The sequence below is a fragment of the Marmota flaviventris genome, chromosome 2, assembly GCF_047511675.1.
Source record: "Marmota flaviventris isolate mMarFla1 chromosome 2, mMarFla1.hap1, whole genome shotgun sequence".
NCBI classification, from domain to species: domain Eukaryota; kingdom Metazoa; phylum Chordata; class Mammalia; order Rodentia; family Sciuridae; genus Marmota; species Marmota flaviventris.
The window spans coordinates 63,157,822-63,179,411 of record NC_092499.1 but is presented as its reverse complement, the minus strand read 5'-3'; the positions used below and the strand labels follow the sequence as shown (position 1 = coordinate 63,179,411).

The window sequence follows — 21,590 nt, the reverse complement described above, 5'->3', positions numbered from 1 at the left end:
ACAAACAAATAAACAAACAAATAATAAGGGTCCACTGACAACTAATTTAAAAAAAAACCAAACCACTAGTCATATGATACTCCTTGATTTGCTCTTCTAGAGTATGTATTTTTCCTTCCACCCCTGAATTGCAATAGTCTTTCTGAAGTTAACACTGTACTGGTGAACAAAGGTAAAGTGGAGAAGTCCAAACCAATAAAGGTACATGTGCAGCAAATGCTAAAGTCCTTTCCAACACTGACTTCCTCTCCCATCTAGCTGATATTGGACAAGTCACGTTTCCTCTCTAAATCTCAACTTCATAATTTGTCAAATGGGAGGTCAGATACCTGCCAGCTTTTCTTGATTTGGTTAGAAAATGTGCAGCACAGCCAATACTGAGTGCTTCTCTGAAGGAAGCCCATGCGATTTAATTGCAGTAGATCTTGGCATTTGCATAGCTGACATCTGTGCCTTTGACTATTCCCAGAGACCCCAAAGGTCCATGAGCTGCAATAATGGGTTATTTTGCAGAGGCGTGCTGTGAGCCTGGGATAGAAGAGCCAGTCACTTGCTTAATGAGTGAAATTACCATGCAGGCAAAACTCATATCTCCATGAGTTATAGTGACATTCACAAAAGCAGGGATTCGTCTAGATCGTGAAGATGTCAACAGTGTCACTTGCAAATGTTAAGGGCTTATTGTAACCTGGGTGTATGTTAATCGTGTATACACCCCTGCTCCTCCCCCTTCACTTCTACATTCTTAATGAAGGTTACTTTAGACACTACAGTGGGGTCACACACACAGCAGAACTCTTGTTCCTCTTTTATTGAATCTGCCTCAACTATGTCCTTCTTCCATGTTTAGATTGGTGTAAATACATGGATTCCCTCCTCCTGAGAGTAAAATCCTTCAGAGATGAAGAGCTAGCTTGTCTCACTCATTAATTTATCCCTTGTGCCAAGGCATGTATCCAGTACATAGCAAATATTTAATAAGTGTTTGTTGAATGACTGAGCACCTTCTATGGGGAATCACTGTGCTCAAGAGGCATTTTTTTCCTATTTCTATTTGATACTCTTTTTCAGAGCCTTGTGCACACCAAGCAAGTACTCTCTACCAGTGAGCTATATTCCCCAGCCACCGGATTTAGTTATCACTCCCTGCCAGGATAGATATTATTCTATCATTCCAGCAAAAAAAGTCTGGGATTCAGACAGGTGAAGTGAACTACTTCAAAGTTAACACAACTCCTGAGTGATGGGTTCACATCTATTTATCAGATTCCAAAGTTCATTCTTTTCTGTCCTATCATGCTGTTTAGGACAACTTTAAGAAGTAAAGCCTTTAACCAAGCAAATTAATTCAATATTATTGATGGCTCCAGTGTTACTGATAGGCCACGAGCCTGCCAATAACTTGATTCTATCTAGAAGACTAAGGTGAAGGCAAAAGCGAAAATGCCTACCCCAAGCTTGGTAGGCAAATAAAGCTTCAGAAAGAGGGAGGGGTTAGAGAGCAAGATTGTTTCCAGTATCACGCAGCTTCTGTACAAGTATCCTGAAGGTTTCAATTTCAGTTCCCAGATTGGTATTGCAATTAGCAGGGCCTGTGTTCTTGCAAATCTGGGGTTGAAAGTTGGAACTGGAGGAAAAGCATTCATGATTCAATTAAGCAAGCCATTTGAAAAGCCACGTTCTTTCCTGGGTCTCATGGTTTGGTCAGGAACTTTATAGTTTTTCAATCCAAAGAGGGACCAGCAGCATCAGGAGCTTGTCAGAAAAGCACAATCTTAAACCCCACCCTAGACCTTCTGAATTATAATCTGTACCTTATCGAGATCCCTGGGTGATTGATAAGGACGTTAGCATTTAAGAAGCATAACTCTAGAAGATATTCTAAGGTCCTTTCTGGCTCTGACCATTTATGAGTTTAGGTGAGGACTCTTCATGGTAACCAGAAAACCAGCATGCTCATTAATTAGGGTTGCACAGAGATACAAGTAACCTGATCACCTTGTGACCTCTTCTGAAGAATATTGCTAATTTATCAATGTTACTATTAAGGCTGTGTTTACTGAGCACATACCATGTACCAGATATATGGTAGTTTTAATAGCCCTACAAGAGAGAGAGATCACCATCCTCATTTTACCCATGAGGAAATGACCTCATAGGTTAAAAAAATTTCCCCAGACCACATGGTCAAGTCAGCAGCAGCAGCAGATTTCTAACCCAGAGTACTTAGAGCCTGTGGTTCTTTTGCTACATTGTATTATCTCTCATACTAAAATTATACTTGAAGATCTCCTGGGTAGTGATTAGCAAGTTTTCATTTTTTTTTTTCAAGAAACCTGAAAGGATCAAACCCACAGAAAATTTTAAAAATAATGAAATGAATATATAAGAATGTAGATTTGCTCACCCAAACCTGGACTATGTGGACAAGAGGTTGACACCATTTGGAACAAATGACACCCTGAAGTAATGTTCATGGACTCATTTGCTACAATATATTATACAATCAAACATAAATAAGTTGGAGGAAGGTTTAGTCATATCCAGAGATTCTAGATAAATAATTGATTATTACTAGAATGAGGAAATTGGGATCTAACCCTGTGATCCCTCATAAACTACACTTCCATGCCATTGGGAGATAGGTACAAAATCAGAGAAACTATGAGTTCATAGAATTAGGGCATATTCTGTAGGCTTGATGCTATTTGATGCCTGACAATAAACTCTTACATACCAACATTGCCATAAATGTGTGAAATTTCATGGAGTTTGTCTTCCCAGCAAGGGCCTGAGCTTCATTTATATGTATGAACACTCTCCCCAGAGCATATATAAATGGATAGTATTCTCTGGAAGGCACAGGTTTTTACTTATGCTAACAAATGATTATCCTTCCCAGCAAAATGACTAAACAGAGCTCTAATAAATCAATTTGTCAATGGCTATTTCCTTTCAGAAGACAATATCCCCTGCTCCATTTTTTGGCTCATGCAAATACGACCTACACAGAGCATTTGTGTCCAGGGTTCAGAAAATCCTTGAGCTGGAAGGAACTGCAAAAGAATCTGACCCTACTTCAAGGCAAGGAAAGTATCTTTATTCTCACTTTGAATAGGAGAAGGTTTAGTTCCAGAGTTACTAAATGACTTGCCAAAGTCACGTTATTAGGAAAAGATTGAGGACGGGGTAGAGTTCCCTGGGTCTTTCAGCTCATTTTCCAACAGAACCCAACCCTTTTGGAGTACTGTCTCAAGACTGGACCTGGGAAGCAGCAGTTCTACAAATACCTTTCCCTGGGGTCTATGGATCCCCCTTTTCTATGAGTTGCTTCCCTCCCTCCTAACTGTTGCATGGTTTAATTTCCCACTGAAAGTATAATTCACGGGTTCTTGGGGCAGTCTGACATCCCCCCCTTTTATTCTTCACCTCAATTCCTGCTATTGTTTATTTTTTGTGGACAGGAGCAGGAATTCAGAGACAGGTTTCCTGTTTTCTCATCTCCATCTTTCTAGGCCTCCCCAGAAGGTCCACCCTATCAGAAAGCTGCAAATCTTAGGAAAAGCCACTCTGCTTTCTTCTTTGAAGATATCCATCTGAGAAAAGGATAGAATGACCAATCTGTGAGAAGGTTCAATGGGCAGAGACCTTAGGGTAGTCACCACAACAGAAGCATAGTACCTACAGCTTCTGAAGAACTGGATGGGGCAGTAACCAGAGGATTACTCCAGGAGAGTTCTAGCTTATGAAATGATATGAACACAGAAGATGTGCTTTCTCCCACAATTGTTAAGAGGTGTCTCTTCTCCTTCACTGCATAGCCAGAATTTGGAGCTTAGGCCTGAGACTAGAGACAGGCAGTTTGCAGGCATGGGAACTCTGCTTCTCCAAGATACCACTAATACCGAAGCCACATTGATCCATCTCACCTGGCTGGGCAAGCCTTGCTCCATAAAATTGGCTATGGACATTTAAAGAGACTCTGCCAAGTTTCAGTCAATTTTTCAATTTCCAAATTGAAGGAGAAGTGCCTGAAATCTGCCTATGCAATACAACAGCCATCACTGGGGATTTTCCCCCCTCTTTCAGACTATTCTGATTGGGCTATTGCTGTCCCAGAAGGGTATGGGACTGGCTTCAAAGCTCATAATTCCTTTGTATGAAAAGAGGAGGAAGGGGAGGCCCAAGCAGTTTTCTTGCTCTTGCTAGTCACAGGAATTCTCTAAAATCTGATATTGCAAAACTTCTTTCATCCTATTTCCCCCATCAGCCATCATTTTGAGTTTCAAGAAGACAAAACTTTCTGTGTCCTTAGATCCTATCACAGGATCCCTTGCCCAGAAACAAAGTGAGAAAACCAAAGGAGAATTGGGAAGCAGGACCTGTCCAGTAGTGTTGGCTGCTCCTGCACACCTGTGATGGAACCAAAGTTTGACATTAACACAAATACAAGGAAGAGTTTTGAAGGGTACAGAAGGACAGAAAGAGATGGCAAGGGAGGGCTGGGGAGGACTGGAATAGAAAAACAAAAAAAGTACTTACACTGTCTCATCATTCTTGAATTCCAGCTCCCCATACGTGTCTTCAAAGTCCTCACCACCACCCTTGGCCGTCCCTTCTACTGTCCTAAAAGGGACGATGACTGTGCCCCGGGCCCCTGATGTCCGCAGAACCTTGACTTCCATAACACCAATACTTTCACTGACATGAATGGTATCACATTCAAAAGTGAAGATGCCCGCATGATCATCGTCTAAGATAGTGACTGTGGCCACACAAGGGGACGCTAGGACAGCCCGAGGCAGAGGAAGACTGTTGAGGATGGCCGGCGGCGGCATCCCCTCCTCGGGCTGCTCCTCTTCAATGCGGACATTGCTCAGCCTCACAAAGAAGTGTTCATCCTCCTCAAAAATGTCATCGTCAATGATGCCCACGGAGAACTCCTTTTGGGTCTCTCCTGGTTTCAGAACCACAGTGCCCTCTGTGAACTCGTAGTCAGCCCCTGCGTTGGCAGAGCCGTCCTCGGTTTTGTAGTCCACATACATGGTCTTGGACATGTCTCCTCCTTTCCTGACCACTGTCAGGAGCACGGCCCCACAGTTCTCCAGGCACTGGTAGGAACAGGGGTCAAAGAAGACCTTGGAGACAAAGTCCTCGGGCTCCTCGGTGTGCACCTCGCTCATGCTGGAGCTCTTCTTGGCTTGTTCTGCGGCGTGTTTCTTCAGGATGTTGCCTGCACCGGTCATCATGCGGGTGGCTTGGATCCGGTAGAAGGCGCGGCTCTTCTGTTGGTGGGAAAGAGCATAGTAATTGGCCATCTCCACCAGCTGGTCTAAGTCCTTCTCTGGGTGTTTTTGTTTCAGATCCTTGAGAATCCGGATCATCTCCCGGCGGGACTCATCCACTTCCTTCCCTTCCAGGGGCACCAGGTTCCCATCTAAGAAGTGGGAATTCATCATTTTCCCATCCATTTCAATGCCCTTGGGGTGGTCACCCTCTGTCTCTATGATAATTCCTCGGTGTTTATCTGTGCGGTACTTTTTGTGCATATATTTATAGAAAAGCAGTCGTTTATCTGCCACCCAGGCCAGAAGGACACAGACTGGAAAGAAGAAGAGAGTGAGGAGGCCTTCCCAAACCTGGACCACACCAGGAGAGAAGACTGCCAGGATCATATAGAGCCAGATGTAGGCAAAGATACTCCAGGCAGCAGTGACAAAGAAGACCCTTAGGTGCTTGATCTTGCGTGTCTCTCCATCGGGGATCACGTAGACGCAGATGCCAATGATGATGAACATGTTGAAGGCCGCACTGCCTACAATGGTAGAAGGTCCCAGATCACCAGCAATGAACCCGTGGCCACACACCTCAATTAAAGAGAGGAGAATCTCAGGAGCAGAAGAACCGAGGGCCATAAGGGTCAGGTTGGAGACAGTTTCATTCCAGACCCGGATGGTAGTCGTGCTGGTCTCCCCATTGGGCTTTTTAATGGTCACCTCCCTCTCTTGGGAGGTGATGACTTCAATAGATGCCATGAAGCGGTCGGCAATGATGGACACCCCAAGGAACATGTATATCAGGGCCACGAAATAGACAATGACCCTGGCGATCTTGTCCCCAAGGGAAGGGTTCTCTGGATACCAGATTGGGAGGATGACGCCTTCCTTGCAGTCCGATGACCCTGAACAGGACTCATTGTTCTGCCCTGTGCTGGGCGCATCTCCTGAGCCACCAGCCTCTGCCCGAAGACCATTCAGGAAGAGCATAAAAGTAACTAGCCCAAAATGGAGGAAGGCAGAGGTGAGAGGCTGCAACCTTAACCACGCCATACACGAGACTTAGACGCTAGCTTCCACCGCAGCACCAATGGTCCTCCTGACAGGCCAGAGACCTAGGAAAGATCAGAGAGGCACGAAAAGGCATGAGGAAAAGGGGGCAGCAAGTGGCAGGCTCCCACCAACACAAACGGATGCTTCACCTCCGGAGACATATTGCACTGACATATGGGGCAGTCTCTCACTTGGAAAAATAGATGTCAATGGGAGGCACAAATAGCTGCTCTGTCCTCGGAACCATCTGGTGGGAGACTCAGTTGAAGAATGGTTTGAAATAGCCGGGAATATTGGTGATGGGAAGCTAGACAGTAACCTTGTAATCCTATCTCCCCACTGATCTAGACTCCACTTAAAATAGGGTGCCCACGACCTGAATCTTTGTACTTCTAGAGCTTTTAGCCTCATTTTCTCCGTTGTCATCATACTGAAGACTCCTGCTTTACATGGGTTTGCAAGAGTAACTACTGAACTGAATTTTCATGAGCTAGTCTCCCAATGTACAATACCTTGCTTTGAGTGTAATTGAACCCTCTTGGGTTAAAAAAAATATCCTTCCCCAAATGCAAAACTTCTGGAGACAAGCTATCATTCTGAGATTTCCTGTGAAACCAAGAAAGTCAACACCTAGTTAACGCTACCTGCACCACACTAAACCGAGGCTGCGTCAAGTGTGCCCAGGTAGAGTTCACAGCAGCTCCTGACCCTCCAGTGTAACACACTTAAGAACAGGTTAGGAAGCCTGTTACAGGAAGGGAAAGATCAATCAGCCACTCAAGTTCCAAAGCCAAAGATGGAAAGAGACCCATAGTAGAAACTGTTATTAATAAAACATGCAAATGACTCTCAAGTAAGTCTTTTATAAAAATGGAGACAAGACTTTGGGGTGAAATGCAACCTCACTTGCTGGCCTCAAACCCCTAAAAGGTGAGCATGAGTTCTGAAGAACAGGAAGAAACCCAGTTGAAACTCCTCTTAGTCTTTCCACTCATTGCCTCATTGAGATAGAATAAGAATAAAAATAACCATGCAAAAGCGTAAAAAAGAAAATAAAGAAAGAAAGCAACCTATTCATTTCCCCTCTCTGCTACTTTCATGTAGGGATCCCTCTAGTAGCAGAGTAATGCTGATGTCCGTTGTGCAGCAGCTTAAGGGATTCAAAGTCCTTGTCCTCTGTGTATGCTCCTTTGGCCAGTGTTTCCCATCTCTGAAAATAGCACCTCCATCTACCCATCTACCTTCCTCCATTTTGGGCTAGTTACTTTTATGCTCTTCCTGAATGGTCTTCGGGCAGAGGCTGGTGGCTCAGGAGATGCGCCCAGCACAGGGCAGAACACATGCTAGATGACAGGTGTTATTCTGAAAGCCTTCCTGACCCTCCTGCCTCTTTACCCAACCCAGGACTAAATCTTACCAATTCTCCCTCCAACTCTCTTGCCAAAGCTACCGTCATTCCTCATGGGATGAATCTACTCCAGTAGCCTCCCAACTGCACTCAGCACTCCAGCTCTTGCTAGAGAGCAGAGTCTTGATTCTCCTGTCCCCATACAGCCATAACAATCTTAAAAAAAAAATCACCAACACAGTGGTGCATGCCTATAATCCCAGTGGCTCAGGAGGCCGAGGCAGGAGGATTGCAAGCTATAGCCTCAGCAACTTAGTGAGGCCTTAAGCGACTCAGCAAGACCTTGTCTCTAAATAAAATATAAAAAGGGACTGAGGATGTGGCTCAGTGGTTAAGTGCCCCTGGGTTCAATCCCCGGTACCCAAAAAAAAAACAACCCCAAAAAATCCAAACTTACATATATCCTCCCCTTATTTGAAGCTCTTTCATAGTTTTCTCTTGCTCTTAATACAAAGACCAGATTCCTAACCTTGATTTGCAAAGGATTGTAGAAACTACCTCCTTTCTCCTCCTCCCACCCCATCCTCTGTCTCTTACTACATTTCAACAATGCTCTTCATTTCTACCCCTGAATGACATGGTGTTGTTACTCCCCACCTCAGGATCTTTGCATGTGCCCTTATTCCTGCCTGAGGTGAGTGTTTCTTCTTTGCACTCCCAACTCTTAATAATGTTTTAGGTCTCGGTTGAAGTCATGCTCTTAAAAAGAAAAAAAAACCACCTTTTCGTCACCCCTAAAAAATGGTCAACTCCCTTTGTTAGGTTCTCTCATTTTACTGTTTGCCCTTTCTGTAAGGCACTTTCAAAACGTTGAAATTACATGTTTATTCTTAGTATTTAGATGATCAGTGTCTTAGCCATTCATAAAGCTGTAAATAAGAGCAATACATAAGGCTGTATCTCTTCAGCTTATCGCGGTGTCCTAGGTATTTAGTAGGTGCTCTGTAAATGTACACTTTTGGAATGAATAAATGTAGCCATCAAGGAAGTTTCCTAAGACATCACCTTCTTTGTAGCCATTTTATGATTAAATTATGATCATTTGCTTTGGAAATAAAGAGAGAGAACTCAGAGACAAATCCTGACTAGGGATTTAGAGGCTGTGGAGGACATCTATAAATTCCCAAAGCTTGTGCTCAGAGAGAAATTCCCCCTGGGACCCAGGTCACCAGGGTACATCCTACAACCCTAAAGGCTTCCTTCCAAAGGGCTGCGGATTAACTTGGTTTCGTGTTCCCCAGAGTGGCATCCAAGTGCTGAGGACCACATTCCTCATCAGTCCAGGTACTGGGGGTCATCACAACATGTGCTTGGGGCCTCTGCCTCTGACCTCACTCAGAGGACAAGAGGTCATGAGGACTGTGGAAGAGCAGGTCGGATAAAGATGTTCATCACCCACCGAGAGAGCTCTGGCAACCTGTGATGAGTGCAGGGACTCCCCCCCCACCCAACACACACCCAGTTCAAAGTCTGACACTCATTCACACCGGGAAAGTGTGGATAAACAAAGATCCTGGCTTCTTGCCTTGATCTGTGAAAACCCTGACACTCTGTGGATTCTGATAAGCCCCTTGCAGGAGGAGACAGAGGGTGGGCACCGCTGGAGCGGCTCTTCCATCAAGAGCCAACATGGTGACAGGAGGTGGTACCCCCAAGGGAGTGGGGTATCCACAGGTGAGGGAGAAGGGCTGCCCTTCTGGAGAAAAAGGACACAGAACGTGTGTGGTAGAGTTATCCCGAGTAACAGAGGGCATGGACTCCTGTTTATCTTATGCACCAGGAGGATGAAGAAGGATTGTGGCTTTGTTCTCCCTGGACTTCACAGACACTTTGTGGTGACGGGTTTTTATAAGGTCTATGCTATGCTGTGGTCAGTATCAGAGGCCAGTTCCCTGCGAAAGCAACTGAACCAAAGGAATGAATGGAAAGAAAACGAGGCAAGAAGGTAAGGTGTGTCTAGTAAATACTTGCCCTGGAGTTTGGAATTGAAGGTGGAAAATGCTCTTTGATTAGCCTCACGGTGCTTTCCAGCCCTGCCAGGGAATGGCTTCTGGCTAAGATTGTCAGAGGGGGAGGACACAGCTCTGATGGGCACCTGTGGTCTTTTTTCTGTGTGTGCCATTACTTACCAATTGAGACAAACTCCTGAGGGTCTCATTAGTTTCTCTGGAACCCAGACTCAGGGATATGACTCAATTTTAGACTCCTCCAAATAACAGATATTAACAACAGTAATGAACATACATTAGCATTTATTGTGCGCACAATGCAAATTTTAATTTTCATCGCAACCCTGTGAGATTAGCGATATTTTTATCCCTATGTTCCCATTTTGAAAGAGTGAGTCTTAGTTAAGTCATTTTACTCAAAATATATAAGGCCAGGAAATAGTAAAGCCCAAACTCTCACACAGTTGACATAAAACACATGGATCTGATCACTCAATTTTCCCCAAATTATCTCATTTGGTTATAGTACATCCATCCGCTTCCAGCCTGATGTGGGCTTAGGAGCAATGTGCCTGTCCCACACTCCCCATAGGAGAGACTAGCCACTTGATACAAGTCGCACAGTCCCCAGGCTTCCTGGGGCTGTCCTGGCTGCCTGCTGCAGTCTCCCAGCTGAATATTCTTTTCATCAGCTCAGTTTGACAAATATTGACAAAAGCCTGTGATTTGCCAGGCCTGGTCCTAGATGCCGTGGGTAAAAAGAAAAATGAGATACGTATTTGCCCACAGAGGTACCATCGAGCAGGGGCGGAGACAATTTTACTACACAAAGTGGAGGCAGGCAGAAGGCTGTGGGGGTCCGAGGAGGGCGCTGAGCTAATGTGGGGATTCAGGGAGGCGTTCTGAAGGAGGTGATCCCTGAAATGAGTCTTCAAGCTTGAGTGAGCTTTAGTCAGAAAAGAAAAAAGGAAAGTGGGAAGGGCATTCGAGTCAAAGAGAACAGCCTGAACAAAAAGGTCACGGAGACACAAAAGAGCCCCCGTGTGCATGGGATGTGCATGGGATTACAGGGAATTCAGTGTGAGGCAGGGGGGTCAGCAGATGAGGCTGGATAGTGGGGAGACACGATTCATGGCAGGTCTTCTACGCCCGGCTGAGAAGATGGGATTTGATCTCAAGGGCAGAGAAAAGCCAATGATGGGATTTGAAACAGGAAATGACATGGTCCGATTTATATTTCAGAAAAACCAATCTCGCTAAAGACTCAGGACGGCTATAAGGAGGACAAGACTGGAAAAGAAGATCAGTTAGAAACCTATTGCACACAGAGAAGATGCAGATAAGGAGGCCCAGGGTGTATTCCTCATGGGACAACTCTCTGCCCCCATGTCACATTCCTCTCCCTTAGCCAAACGGATGCCCTGAGTCCGTGACCTCTTGTCTCTTTCCTAGATTATTTTCCTAACGCCCCCAGGGCCATCTGCAAGGTGTCTGTGTCCTCAGCAGTGGCTCCTGACATCTTTTAATATCACTGGCAAATTTAATTAAAGTCACTGTTCCTCTGCTCTTCCAGATCATTAATAAAACAGTGCCACCAGGCCAGACTGAGAAATTCTCCCTACTGCTACGCCCTCCACTTTCTCCAATGGGAACACTGCTCCAGGCCTGTCACCAGCCTGAGTAGAGTCGTCCTTCTCTGCTTCTAAATCTGGGGCCCTGCACAGGCGTCACAGCCGATTTACATTAAAGTTTTAGGTGCAGCAGCCAGGCTGTCCTGGCTCTGACACGTCAGCCGCTCTAAGCACACTGCAGCGCCTTACTCACTGAGACACAACTAAGAAGAAAGTTCTTGCTTCCTGCTTTCAGATCCAAGAGGGTGGTAGGAAGTAGGGGTCTAGAGAAGGTCAAGGACAGCCAACATTCTGTATTTACCAAAAGCCTCTTGATTCAAATCCAGTTTTTAAGAAATGGCTTTTTGCTCATTTAGGGACCAAACACGATGCTAGCGATTGGGGGTACCACCATGAATGAGCTACACCTCATCCTCAACCTTATTCAGTAAAGCTTATCTTCTGATGAGGGATGAAGACAAACCAGTAATCACAGGAACGATCCATTACAATTACGTTCTGAGAAGTAATTAATACCTTTTTCTTGTTCTTCTCTAAGTACTCAAGCTGGTGGCTCTAGAACTTGTTCAGACCATGTGGGTGAGTGGCTCTAATGCAGGAGGGCTTCATAAGGTGGAGAATCTTACGGTATGTGAAGTGATATTACACTGTTCCTGATTCTCTGATTACATGCATCTGACATATTTTTGCCTCCCCTAAGATGAAGCCTCATAAACAGACCAGGGCACCAGCAGGCTCAGTCTCTCATGCTTCACATGAACTAAAGACTTAAAAATAAATAAATAAATAAATAAATAAGGATGACAACATCAATGATCACATGTATTCATGGAGTCCCTGCTCTATGGCCAGCACTGCAGTAGGCACTGTTGTACATGCCTCCTGCGGTCAGAGTGAGACAGGTATTGTTATCTGTTCTAGAAATGAGGAGACTGGGGCTCAAAGACTGACAGTTCACCTGAGGTCTACCAACTGAGCAAGCGGCATAGCTGGGCTGTGAAACTTGGTATGTCAAATGTCAAAGTCTGCTTCTAAATCCCACGGAATGAAAGGGATGGTGGATGATTAGGGTAGGAACCTAGGGCCCCAGAAAGCTCTCTCTCTTCTAGGAAGGCTTCCTTGACAATGTCCCCTCCTCCACTTTCAGAACTAGTCATTTCCTCCTTTGAGTTTCTCTCAGACTCTGACCACCACAGAAGTACTTGTCACAAAATCATGGGTTTATCTGTTTAAAAGTTCATCTTCCTCATTCTTCCAGAAGACTCCAAAAGGGATTTCAACTCATTGTAGGGAAGAATTTTTTTTTTTTTTTTTTGGTAACAATGACTAGTCACACTCACTGAAACCCTATTGATAAGGTTAAGAGGTTGAACTTGAACTCTGATCTCCTTTCTCCCTCAAAACTTCTATGATTCAAAGATGCTCTAAAGCCTGCCAGACTTGTAGAAGCCAGAGGATTTTGACCTCTGCAAGGCCTTGACTCATCTGGGGTATCATAAACACTGAGTGGGTGAAGACCTAGGAAGAGGAAGAGAGGAGGCTTTTCACAGCTTAAGTTCTGTTTTTTTTCTGCCAATGGGTCTATATCTTAGTCATCCCCCAACTTATGGAACTAAAACCATAGAGGGGGCTGTATATCAGAAAAAATATAGTCATCTGAATTCTACTTTAGATCTAAGATTTGGGATCTCTGGGAGTGAAGCTAGACATTTATAGTGTTTTTGTTTGTTTGTTTTTTGATACTGGAGCTTGAACCCAGGGGACCTTCACCACTGTGCTACATCTCCAGCCCTTTTTGTTTATTTATTGCCGAGGCTGACCTTGAACTTGGGCTCCTCTTGCCTCAGCTCCCTCGTCACAGGGATTATAGGCATGTGCCACCATTCCCAGCTAGATATTAATGTTTTTAAAAGTTCCTTAGTTGATTCTAAGATATAACTAGGGTTGAGAATCCTGGGCAAAGATTGGACAAGGAGCGCAGCATGTCATCTGCATTTTAGGGATTCCAACCTTAGGAACTTTTTCTGGACTGAGAGAAGGACTTTTGGAGAACTATGAGTTGATGCACTAGCAAGGTCTTCCTGTTTACTAGACAAAAGCCCCACCTCCTGGACTCTTGCTTACTTCATACCATGCGAAATATAGTGGCATCGGTTCTTTCACCCACAAAAGCAGGTTTTCCCTTTGTTGCCCCCTAAATTTGCTGATTGCTTGGCTTACACGTCTACTGAAGAAACATACAAGACATAGAGTTCTCTTATCTTCATAGGAAAGTGATGCTACTCATCCATTTTCAGCAAGATATGTTTCTAGTTATTTTCCCTTTCAGTGATGTCAACTTAGGTCAACTTCTCCACATTTTCTTAGGGCCTCTTTGCTCACTCGCTCATTCATTCATACATGCATGCATTTGTTTAAAACTCAGCTTTGTGTCACATGATGACTTTCCCTGAATTATCATGAGACAGTTACTCTGATTTGTTCCAAACTCATTTTTTTTTTTTTGGCCCACATGCTCAAAAAAGCATAAGTTCCAAGAGAGTTGGAATTTTTATCTGGTATTTCTGTATTCCCAGTGCCTAAATCAGTGTCTGGCATATAGTAGAGGCTCAGTATATATTTATTGAATGAATGTGCAAAAATAGAAGGGATAATATCCAGTGATTTCTCCCACCATTGGCAGTGTTCAAGCGGAGTTTGGAGAACCATCTGTCAGGGATGCTGTGAGCAGGTTTTTTGAATTTGAGTAATAAGAACAAAATATAATCCGCCCTGAAGAACATACATCTCACTGGGGAACAATGACAGAAAACTGAATAATTAGGACAAAACAAGTATTAGATTTGGAAGCATATGCAATGTCCCAAGAGAGCTCCAGGAAAGAAGGTTTAGCATAGCCTGAGATCATGAGGACCAGCTCCTCGAACCAGGTAATCCTGGATCTGAGACTTGAAGAATGAACGGGACTTCACAGAATGCAGCCAGTGAATCCTGAACAAAAGCAAAAGGAGGCCTATTCCAGAGGATGTGGAAGCCTGAACCAGAAGCATGTGTTTAGAGAAGGACAAGTGATGTGGCCAGAGGGCACCTGACAGGAGCTGCAGAAATGGGTGAGGAATTGTTGGTAAAAGGCCTTGTATACCTGAACAAGGAATTTTGGGCGTTCTCAGAGGGAATAGGGAGCAGTACAGCTGAACGTTTTTAATCACAGGAGGAACAAGGTCAATGCTTCTTCTTTTGGGAAAGGCAAACCACAATGAGGACAGTGTGCAAACTGGACGGATGGACAAAAGCAGGGCAAACTAGAGTGTAGAAAGACCTGGTTCAGACTTGCTCTGGGGTGAGAGGTGGGAAGAACTCAGAAAGTGAGAGCAGGGCTGCTGGGGAAGATGGGAAGCTCAGAGCTACCCAAAGTAAAAACAATGTAATCTGAAGATCAATGCACACCAAAGATGAAAATGAAGGTGAAATGAAGAGGCCTAGCAAGCACCAAAACACATCGGGCACTTTCTCTATCCCATGGGCCCTGGAAAGTTCCTCCTGATTCGGAGATGCGAAGGCTCGAATAAACAGGTGTGGGAGAAATCAACCCCAAACCATGCAACTTACACACCTGCTTAGCTTTAGGACTTTCCTAAACTGTGAGCTAAATAAGACCAATGAGAGTTCTGTGCTCTCTAGGAGGTGAGGCAGGAAGTCCCCAGATTCATCTGAGGTACCGGAGTGCTTCTGTCTGGTTCAGGTGGTGGCCATTTGTTGTTTCAATAACCCAGACCGTAATAAGCTCTGGAGATACACTGGCAAGGCAGGTCTACGTCCGTACCCTGGATGAACACAGAAGAGTTCACCAGATCAGTATTTAAATGTGAGCTGAAGGTTTGGGGGACTTAATCACACTGTCCGAGAACATCAAGAAGTGGTAGAGTGGAACATCTTCTGTCTCAAATGGGAATGTAGTTTCACGCAGAAGGAAAGGAACCCTTGGAGCACATCAGCTAGAAAAATTAAAAACTATCTTCAAAATATCCAGAGTGTTGATGCTAACTCAAAACCTAGAGTGGCCACAAGAAAGCCTTATTCTGTTTCATAGATTCATGGAGAAAAAATATTTGTTCAGCGTTTACTATGTGCCCACCAGAGCTGTAAATTCATTGAAGGTGAACTTTAAAAAAAAAAAAAGTGTCACACTCTGTTCTAGCTACTGGAGTTTCAGTATTATTTCTCTCACCTGAACTACTGCAATAGCTAACAATTCTGCCCCATCTCTTCTAATCTACACCCCCCACCCATCCACAAAACATCCAGAAATATCTTTTTAAAATATAAACCAGATAGTTCATGCCATTATTTGTGTATTCTCTCTTCCTGAAGCTCCTCCCTCCCCTGGCTGATTTCACTTCTAACTTCTCACTTGATGACTTTATGTCCCACCACTTTGGTATTTTTGTACCCAGGGGTGTTTAACCACTGAGCCACATCCCCAGCCATTTTATATTTTATTTAGAGACAGGGTCTCACTAAGTTGCTTAGGACCTCACTAAGTTGTTGAGGTTGGCTTTGAACTCGTGATTCTCCTGCCTCAGCCTCCCCCAGCTGCTGGGATTACAGGCATGTGCCACCATGCCTGGCTGTCCTACCACTTAGTTTTGCCATCCACAATCCTGTCAGCTAAGATAAAGTTCTCTGAAGTTTCTAGAAGAGGCTGAACTTGAGCTTGCCTTAGGGCCTTTGCATTTATTAGTTCCTTTGCTTGAAATAGCCTTACTCTAAATATCCACATAAGTCACTTTTTAATTTCATTCAGGTCTCAACTGCCACCTTTTATGAGCTTTTATACCATCTGTCTTATCTAAAGGTGACCCCCTTTGTCATACCACTTTTCATTTTCTTTATGTGCTATGAAAAATCATTTTTTGCTTGTTGAAGTCATCATTGCTCTTGTTTATTTGTTTGCTGGTTTACCAAGGAAAATAAATCCCACCCTAGCGGAAACTTGCTCTTTCTGTTCACCACAGGATTCTCAGGGCCTTGACTAAAACCTGGCAGAATGAGTGCTCAATAGGTATTTGCTGAACAAATGAATGAATTATAATTCTTCAAGATTAAGTGATTTTGGAAAGAGGCATATGTGTGGGGAGACTTCAAACTTCCCAGCAAGCATTAGGGTAGAGAAGTACACAGTTATAGTTAAAGATCTCAGAGAGCAGGTAATTTTATTCATTCAGAAGAACCAACATATGCACATGGTGTTGGAGCAAAAGTCGTGAGTCTGTTTGTCAACAGTTCTTTCCTCTACCCTGCCTTCATCAACACCTGCCTTCTCCTCCAGAGTACACCACAGTGATAATCAGCATTTACACTGCATCAACAGAGATTAAGCACTATGATGCACCAAGAGTTTACAAAAGTCTCCTTGTACACCTGATCTCACTGAGTCCTTCTTATAAAGATGATCATTCAGATACAGGTCATACAGATCATCTTGTGAAGATGATCGTACAAATAAATTGAGGCTCTGTTAATCACCAAGGGTTTTGATGCCAGTGAAGTATGGAGCCAGAACCAAACTCTGACTGCCAGAGGCCTCCTTCCACCAGGGCTGCAGACATGTATTGGATCAGGAAGGACCAAGAGAAAATAACCTCGGCAATTAAACAGACCACAGGACTGAGATCAGAGAAGTGAGAAGACCCAGGCAGCCTGAGGCAGCCATCATTCCTGCCTTTTATTGCCTGAACAATCATATGGACTCTATTTTTTGAGGTTGCTCATAGAGAGAGGGCTAACATCCTTGTGCTCTGTTGCTAAGCCATTGAGTGAAGCTGGTAATCAGCCTCCTGTATGTCCATTCTCCCCAGACCATTCTCCAGAAGCCTGATTTATTTATTTTTTAATATTTATTTTTTAGTTGTAACTGGACACAATATCTTTATTTTATTTATTTATTTTTATGTGGTGCTGAGGATCCAACCCAGGGCCTCACACGTGTTAGGCGAGTGCTCTACCGCTGAGCCACAATCCCAGCCCCAAAGCTTGATTTATTTTAATACCATTTAATTTATCTTATTTTTTTAAATGTTGAAATACAAAATTAAATCATTTCATTGCTTGAATGAAGAACAAATGGAGTCTGGCAAGTAGTCAAAGTCATCTCTAACAGACGTGGCTGGAGGATTCTCTCATACAATCAACTCGAGGGGTGCTCTAGACACCCCTTTCACAAGAAGAGCTAGGAGTGGATTCTCAGACTCCCTGCTGATCAGCTTCAATCTTTGCAGCTGTGCTCAGTCCCCAATACCTCAGGATTCCCCTTGAAGCTAATTTCCCTATTAGTTCCTTCTGAGGGGCTAAAAGGCGAAGGCTCAAGATGCTTCTTCCTGTCTCACTAGGGAGGGATTCCGGAGGTGTGGTCCAGGATGGGCAGAGTGGTTGAACTAGATCAATGGTTTGCATGAGACAAGATGGCTGGAGCATGGGCCCAGTGGAGGGTGGGGTGATCCTGGCTGGGGACTACACACTGGTACCAATCTAGGGCATCAGAGCACACTCAACCCAGCTCAGGGGGACTAAAAGCCCAAACATCCAGATAGCCAAGTTGACTGGCAGCTGACCTTTGACTTGACCAGCATGAAAGCAGACACACTAGGGGCTTTAAGTTAAAGCTCGAAAGATTTATAGCACTTAAGGTATTCTTAGCAGGAGGCAATCTATATGCTGTGAAACAGAACTCACAGAATACAAAGCTGTCAGGTCAGGGAGGAGCTTATCAGTCAACACATCGAATCCAAACTCTTTTAATGGACAAGGAATCCAAGACCCAGAGGATAGAGACAGCTCTTTTCTGTGGTTGTCAGAGCAATAACAACTAGAACCTAACCTTCTTACCATCAGCTCCATGCTTCTCCTGTTATGACATGTTGGCTGTTCCTGGCTTGATTTGTTACTCCATTGCTTGCTTCTTTTATGCTAAATTGCAGGGATCCCCTTCCTTGACCTTGTTTCACCTGCCTCGAGAGCAAGGTGGTTTGTTCACTCCTTCACTTTTCATTGAACATCTACTGTGTTTCAGGCCGCATGGGACAGGGAGGGGGAGAGAGAAGTGCCGACCCAGGAGGGGGAGGCAAGCCACGGGCAGAAAAGCCAGAACAAAACCCCTACATTTCAGAAAGTGTAAGGAACTCATGACAAACAGATGCTGTGTTCTCAAGATTCAGAGGAGAAAGGAGTACTTGGTGAAGCCTCCCCAACAGGAAGAGCAATTGATAGAATGTTGGAGGCAGGTATGATCCTCAGGGGCAGGTAAACTATGAACCAAGACATAGGAGAAGAAAGGACAACTTTACACAGGGGACCCCATGGCTACATGTGGAATGGGGAGCCAGAACACAGGAACTTGAATACAAGGATATGGAAAAAATGGGGTGTCCTCAGATTTTTGTGTAGGAAAATGAAGAGCTTAGGAGGGTGTTTTAGGAGGTAAATCTTGCAGCAGTGGCCAAAAAAGACTTGAAGGAGTGAGAGGTTGAAGTTGGGAAGATGGTAGAGAGCCATTTTGTACAGCGTAATAATGATAGGAACTACTTCATGCAGCTATGGCAAGGACTGAATGGGGAAAAACCCATGTACTTTTCAACAGAGTAGGTGACAAGGGGTAAACACACAAATAATATTGCTATGCTGTGTTAAGGAGCAAGAAACTTCAGATAAGAGAGAGTCTAAAGCAATTTGTGAAGGCCCGGGTGGCTCCTGGGCACTGGGCAGGAGGAGAGGAATTTTCTACTCTGAGGTTAGAGAAGAATAAGAAATCAAGTGGGAAAAATCAGGGTGCAAAGAAAGAGTACTGATCAAGCTCCGTACTGTCTGCCTCAGTCTCTAGGACTCTGAAATCCTTTCCTCTCAAGTGACTTGGAAAGTAATACATGGGAGCCAGAGCAGGTTTTCAGTTTCCAGTCCCATTTCCGGATCTAGTCCCCACATGACCCAGCATTCTTGCATACAACCAGGGAAGCCCTATGGGTCAACCAAATATCAAGGCAATAAGTGTTACATGGCCCATTCCAAGCTATATCTAGGGTGAAACAGAACAGTGTCTGTAGTAGATATGACTCACTATATACCCTGTCTGAGTACATGATTCTGGAATTAGCCTTCATTCACCCTCCATATTAATTTTTGAAATCCATTTACATACGCATGTGATTCTTCTTATTTAGATGTCTTGCTCTGTGATCTCTATGGATGTGTCATTGGACCTAAACCTTTCTTAACCTTCCAGGCTCCTTCCTGGGGTCTTTCCCAGGCCTCAGAGACCTTTCCATCTCCAATCTTGGGGAGCTTGCTTTGCTCTGCTGCTTAGTGTATGGTATGCCTCCTACAGCCTTCTTCCTTTCCCCTAAAATACTCTGACCAGTATTAGGTTTAGAATGCCCATTCCAAAAGCAAATGAGCAACCAAACATAAACTGACCTCATTAAAGAAAATTAATGGGGGCTGGGGATGTGGCTCAAGAGGTAGCACGCTTGCCTGACATGCGTGCGGCCCGGGTTCGATCCTCAGCACCACATACAAACAAAGATGTTGTGTCCGCCGAAAACTAAAAAATAAACATTAAAAATTAAAAAAAAAAAGAAAATTAATGGAACTTTCTAAAAAGGCATCTCTGGTTCATACACTAAAGCAGACAGAGAGCCTCCCTCACAAGCTGCCAGGACCACACTCGGGAGTATCTAAAACAGCCTCTTCCTTCTCTGCCTCCCTTTCCTCCTACACTCCAGTTTCAGCCAATTTCAGCATACTATCTAAAATGCAAATCTGACCGTTCCCACTGGAAACTAGGTGAAAATCCTTAGCATGGAGTAAAAGCCCTTCGAGTTTGACCTATGGCTTCCCCAGACTCACCCCCATACCCCATACACACACACACACACACACACACACACACACACACACATACACATTATACTCTGTCTGCAGCCATTTGGGAAAAGTCTCCTCTAGTTAGGCCTTTGCATATTCCTCTTTTCACTCAGTACTTTCCTACCTTCCCTGCCCTCCCCTTCGTGCTTTCACCTCCTTCCTTCCTTTCTGGGCTTAGCTGTTCCTACAAATCCTTAAAATCCTTAAAGCCCTATGGAGGGGTGTTCTTCCTGTGCACTTCCACTGACCTGTGATTTACCCTCCAGGGAGAGCAATCACTTTCTACGGCAACTGCCTGTTCACTGGTTGGTTATCCCTGCTGGAATCTATGTGTATGAGGAAAGGGGCCATTCTATTTTACTTGCCTCTGCACCTCACTAACACAAGCTGGCAGGTAGGTGGCTGTTGAATATTCCTTAAATAAATGGCTGGCTGAATAAATAAATGAAAGCTTTCTCTTTTGGAGTCCAGTGTATTTCTGAATCTCACCAAATATTGAAAACAACCAGACTTGAGTGAAAAAGTTTTTCCTCTCTTCTAATGGTTTGAAGAGAAGTCAAGATGTGTGACACATTCTTCAAATCCAGATTGTGGGCAATCACTGGATGGATCATGCAGGCCAGGGCACAAGGCCTTCAATGAGTGCTCATGGTCAATACCAATAATTGTGTTCAGAGACTACATAAGGAATTGCCTTACAAAGAGCAGACTGGGGCCAGGGCAAATGCTTTGGGGTCCCAGCCTACGGAGGGGCACAGGAGAAAGGGACTTTTTTTTGACAGGATCAGTTTGATTCCATATGACTCCCTTTTCTGACCAGGAGGATGTGGAGAGCAGTACAAAGTGGAGATCAGAGGAGCAGGAGCAGAGAGAGGAAGCTGTAACTTGTCCTTCCAGTTTTATTAATTCAACCAATGTTTACTGAGTGTCTACTGTATGCCAGGCACAGAGGTAGGCCCTGGGGATATAATGTGAAAAAATACCAGCCATCTTTCCTGTCCTCGTGGAGCTTATTGTCTAGAGCTGTGCCCAGCATTACTCAATCATAAACAAATTTAATGTGCATCTTTAAATTACTTCAAAGTCATAGGTTATGGGTGTATGAAATAAGGGAACCTGGCCTAGTCAGAGAAGGTATGGAAGGCTTCCTTGGAGAAGTGGCTGAGAGCTGGAGGGTGTGTAGGAGCACATTAGGGGTGTTGGGAGAACTTAAGTAAGCATTCCAGGTAGAGGAAACTGAATGGCCTTCCCATCTCCATCAAGTTAAAGAAAGACCACTGCGACCAAATCCAGTTCTATAGGTTCTTTCTGCTTCTTCTCAACCAAATATCCATACTTATTTAAAGAAAAAGACTAG

General features: G+C 44.3%; 1 protein-coding gene across 5 annotated transcripts in view; it reads right to left on the bottom strand.

Moving 5' to 3' along the window:
• Positions 1 to 6,329, bottom strand: part of Slc8a3 (solute carrier family 8 member A3) — a 113,689-nt gene extending 107,360 nt beyond the window's left edge. For all 5 annotated transcript variants that reach the window (XM_027929548.2, XM_027929550.2, XM_027929549.2 and 2 more), the window contains exon 1: positions 4,543 to 6,329. In XM_027929548.2, the coding sequence (XP_027785349.1) occupies positions 4,543 to 6,329 (1,787 nt within the window). The remainder of the gene's footprint in view (positions 1 to 4,542) is intronic.
• Between the last annotated feature and the right edge of the window lie 15,261 nt (positions 6,330 to 21,590).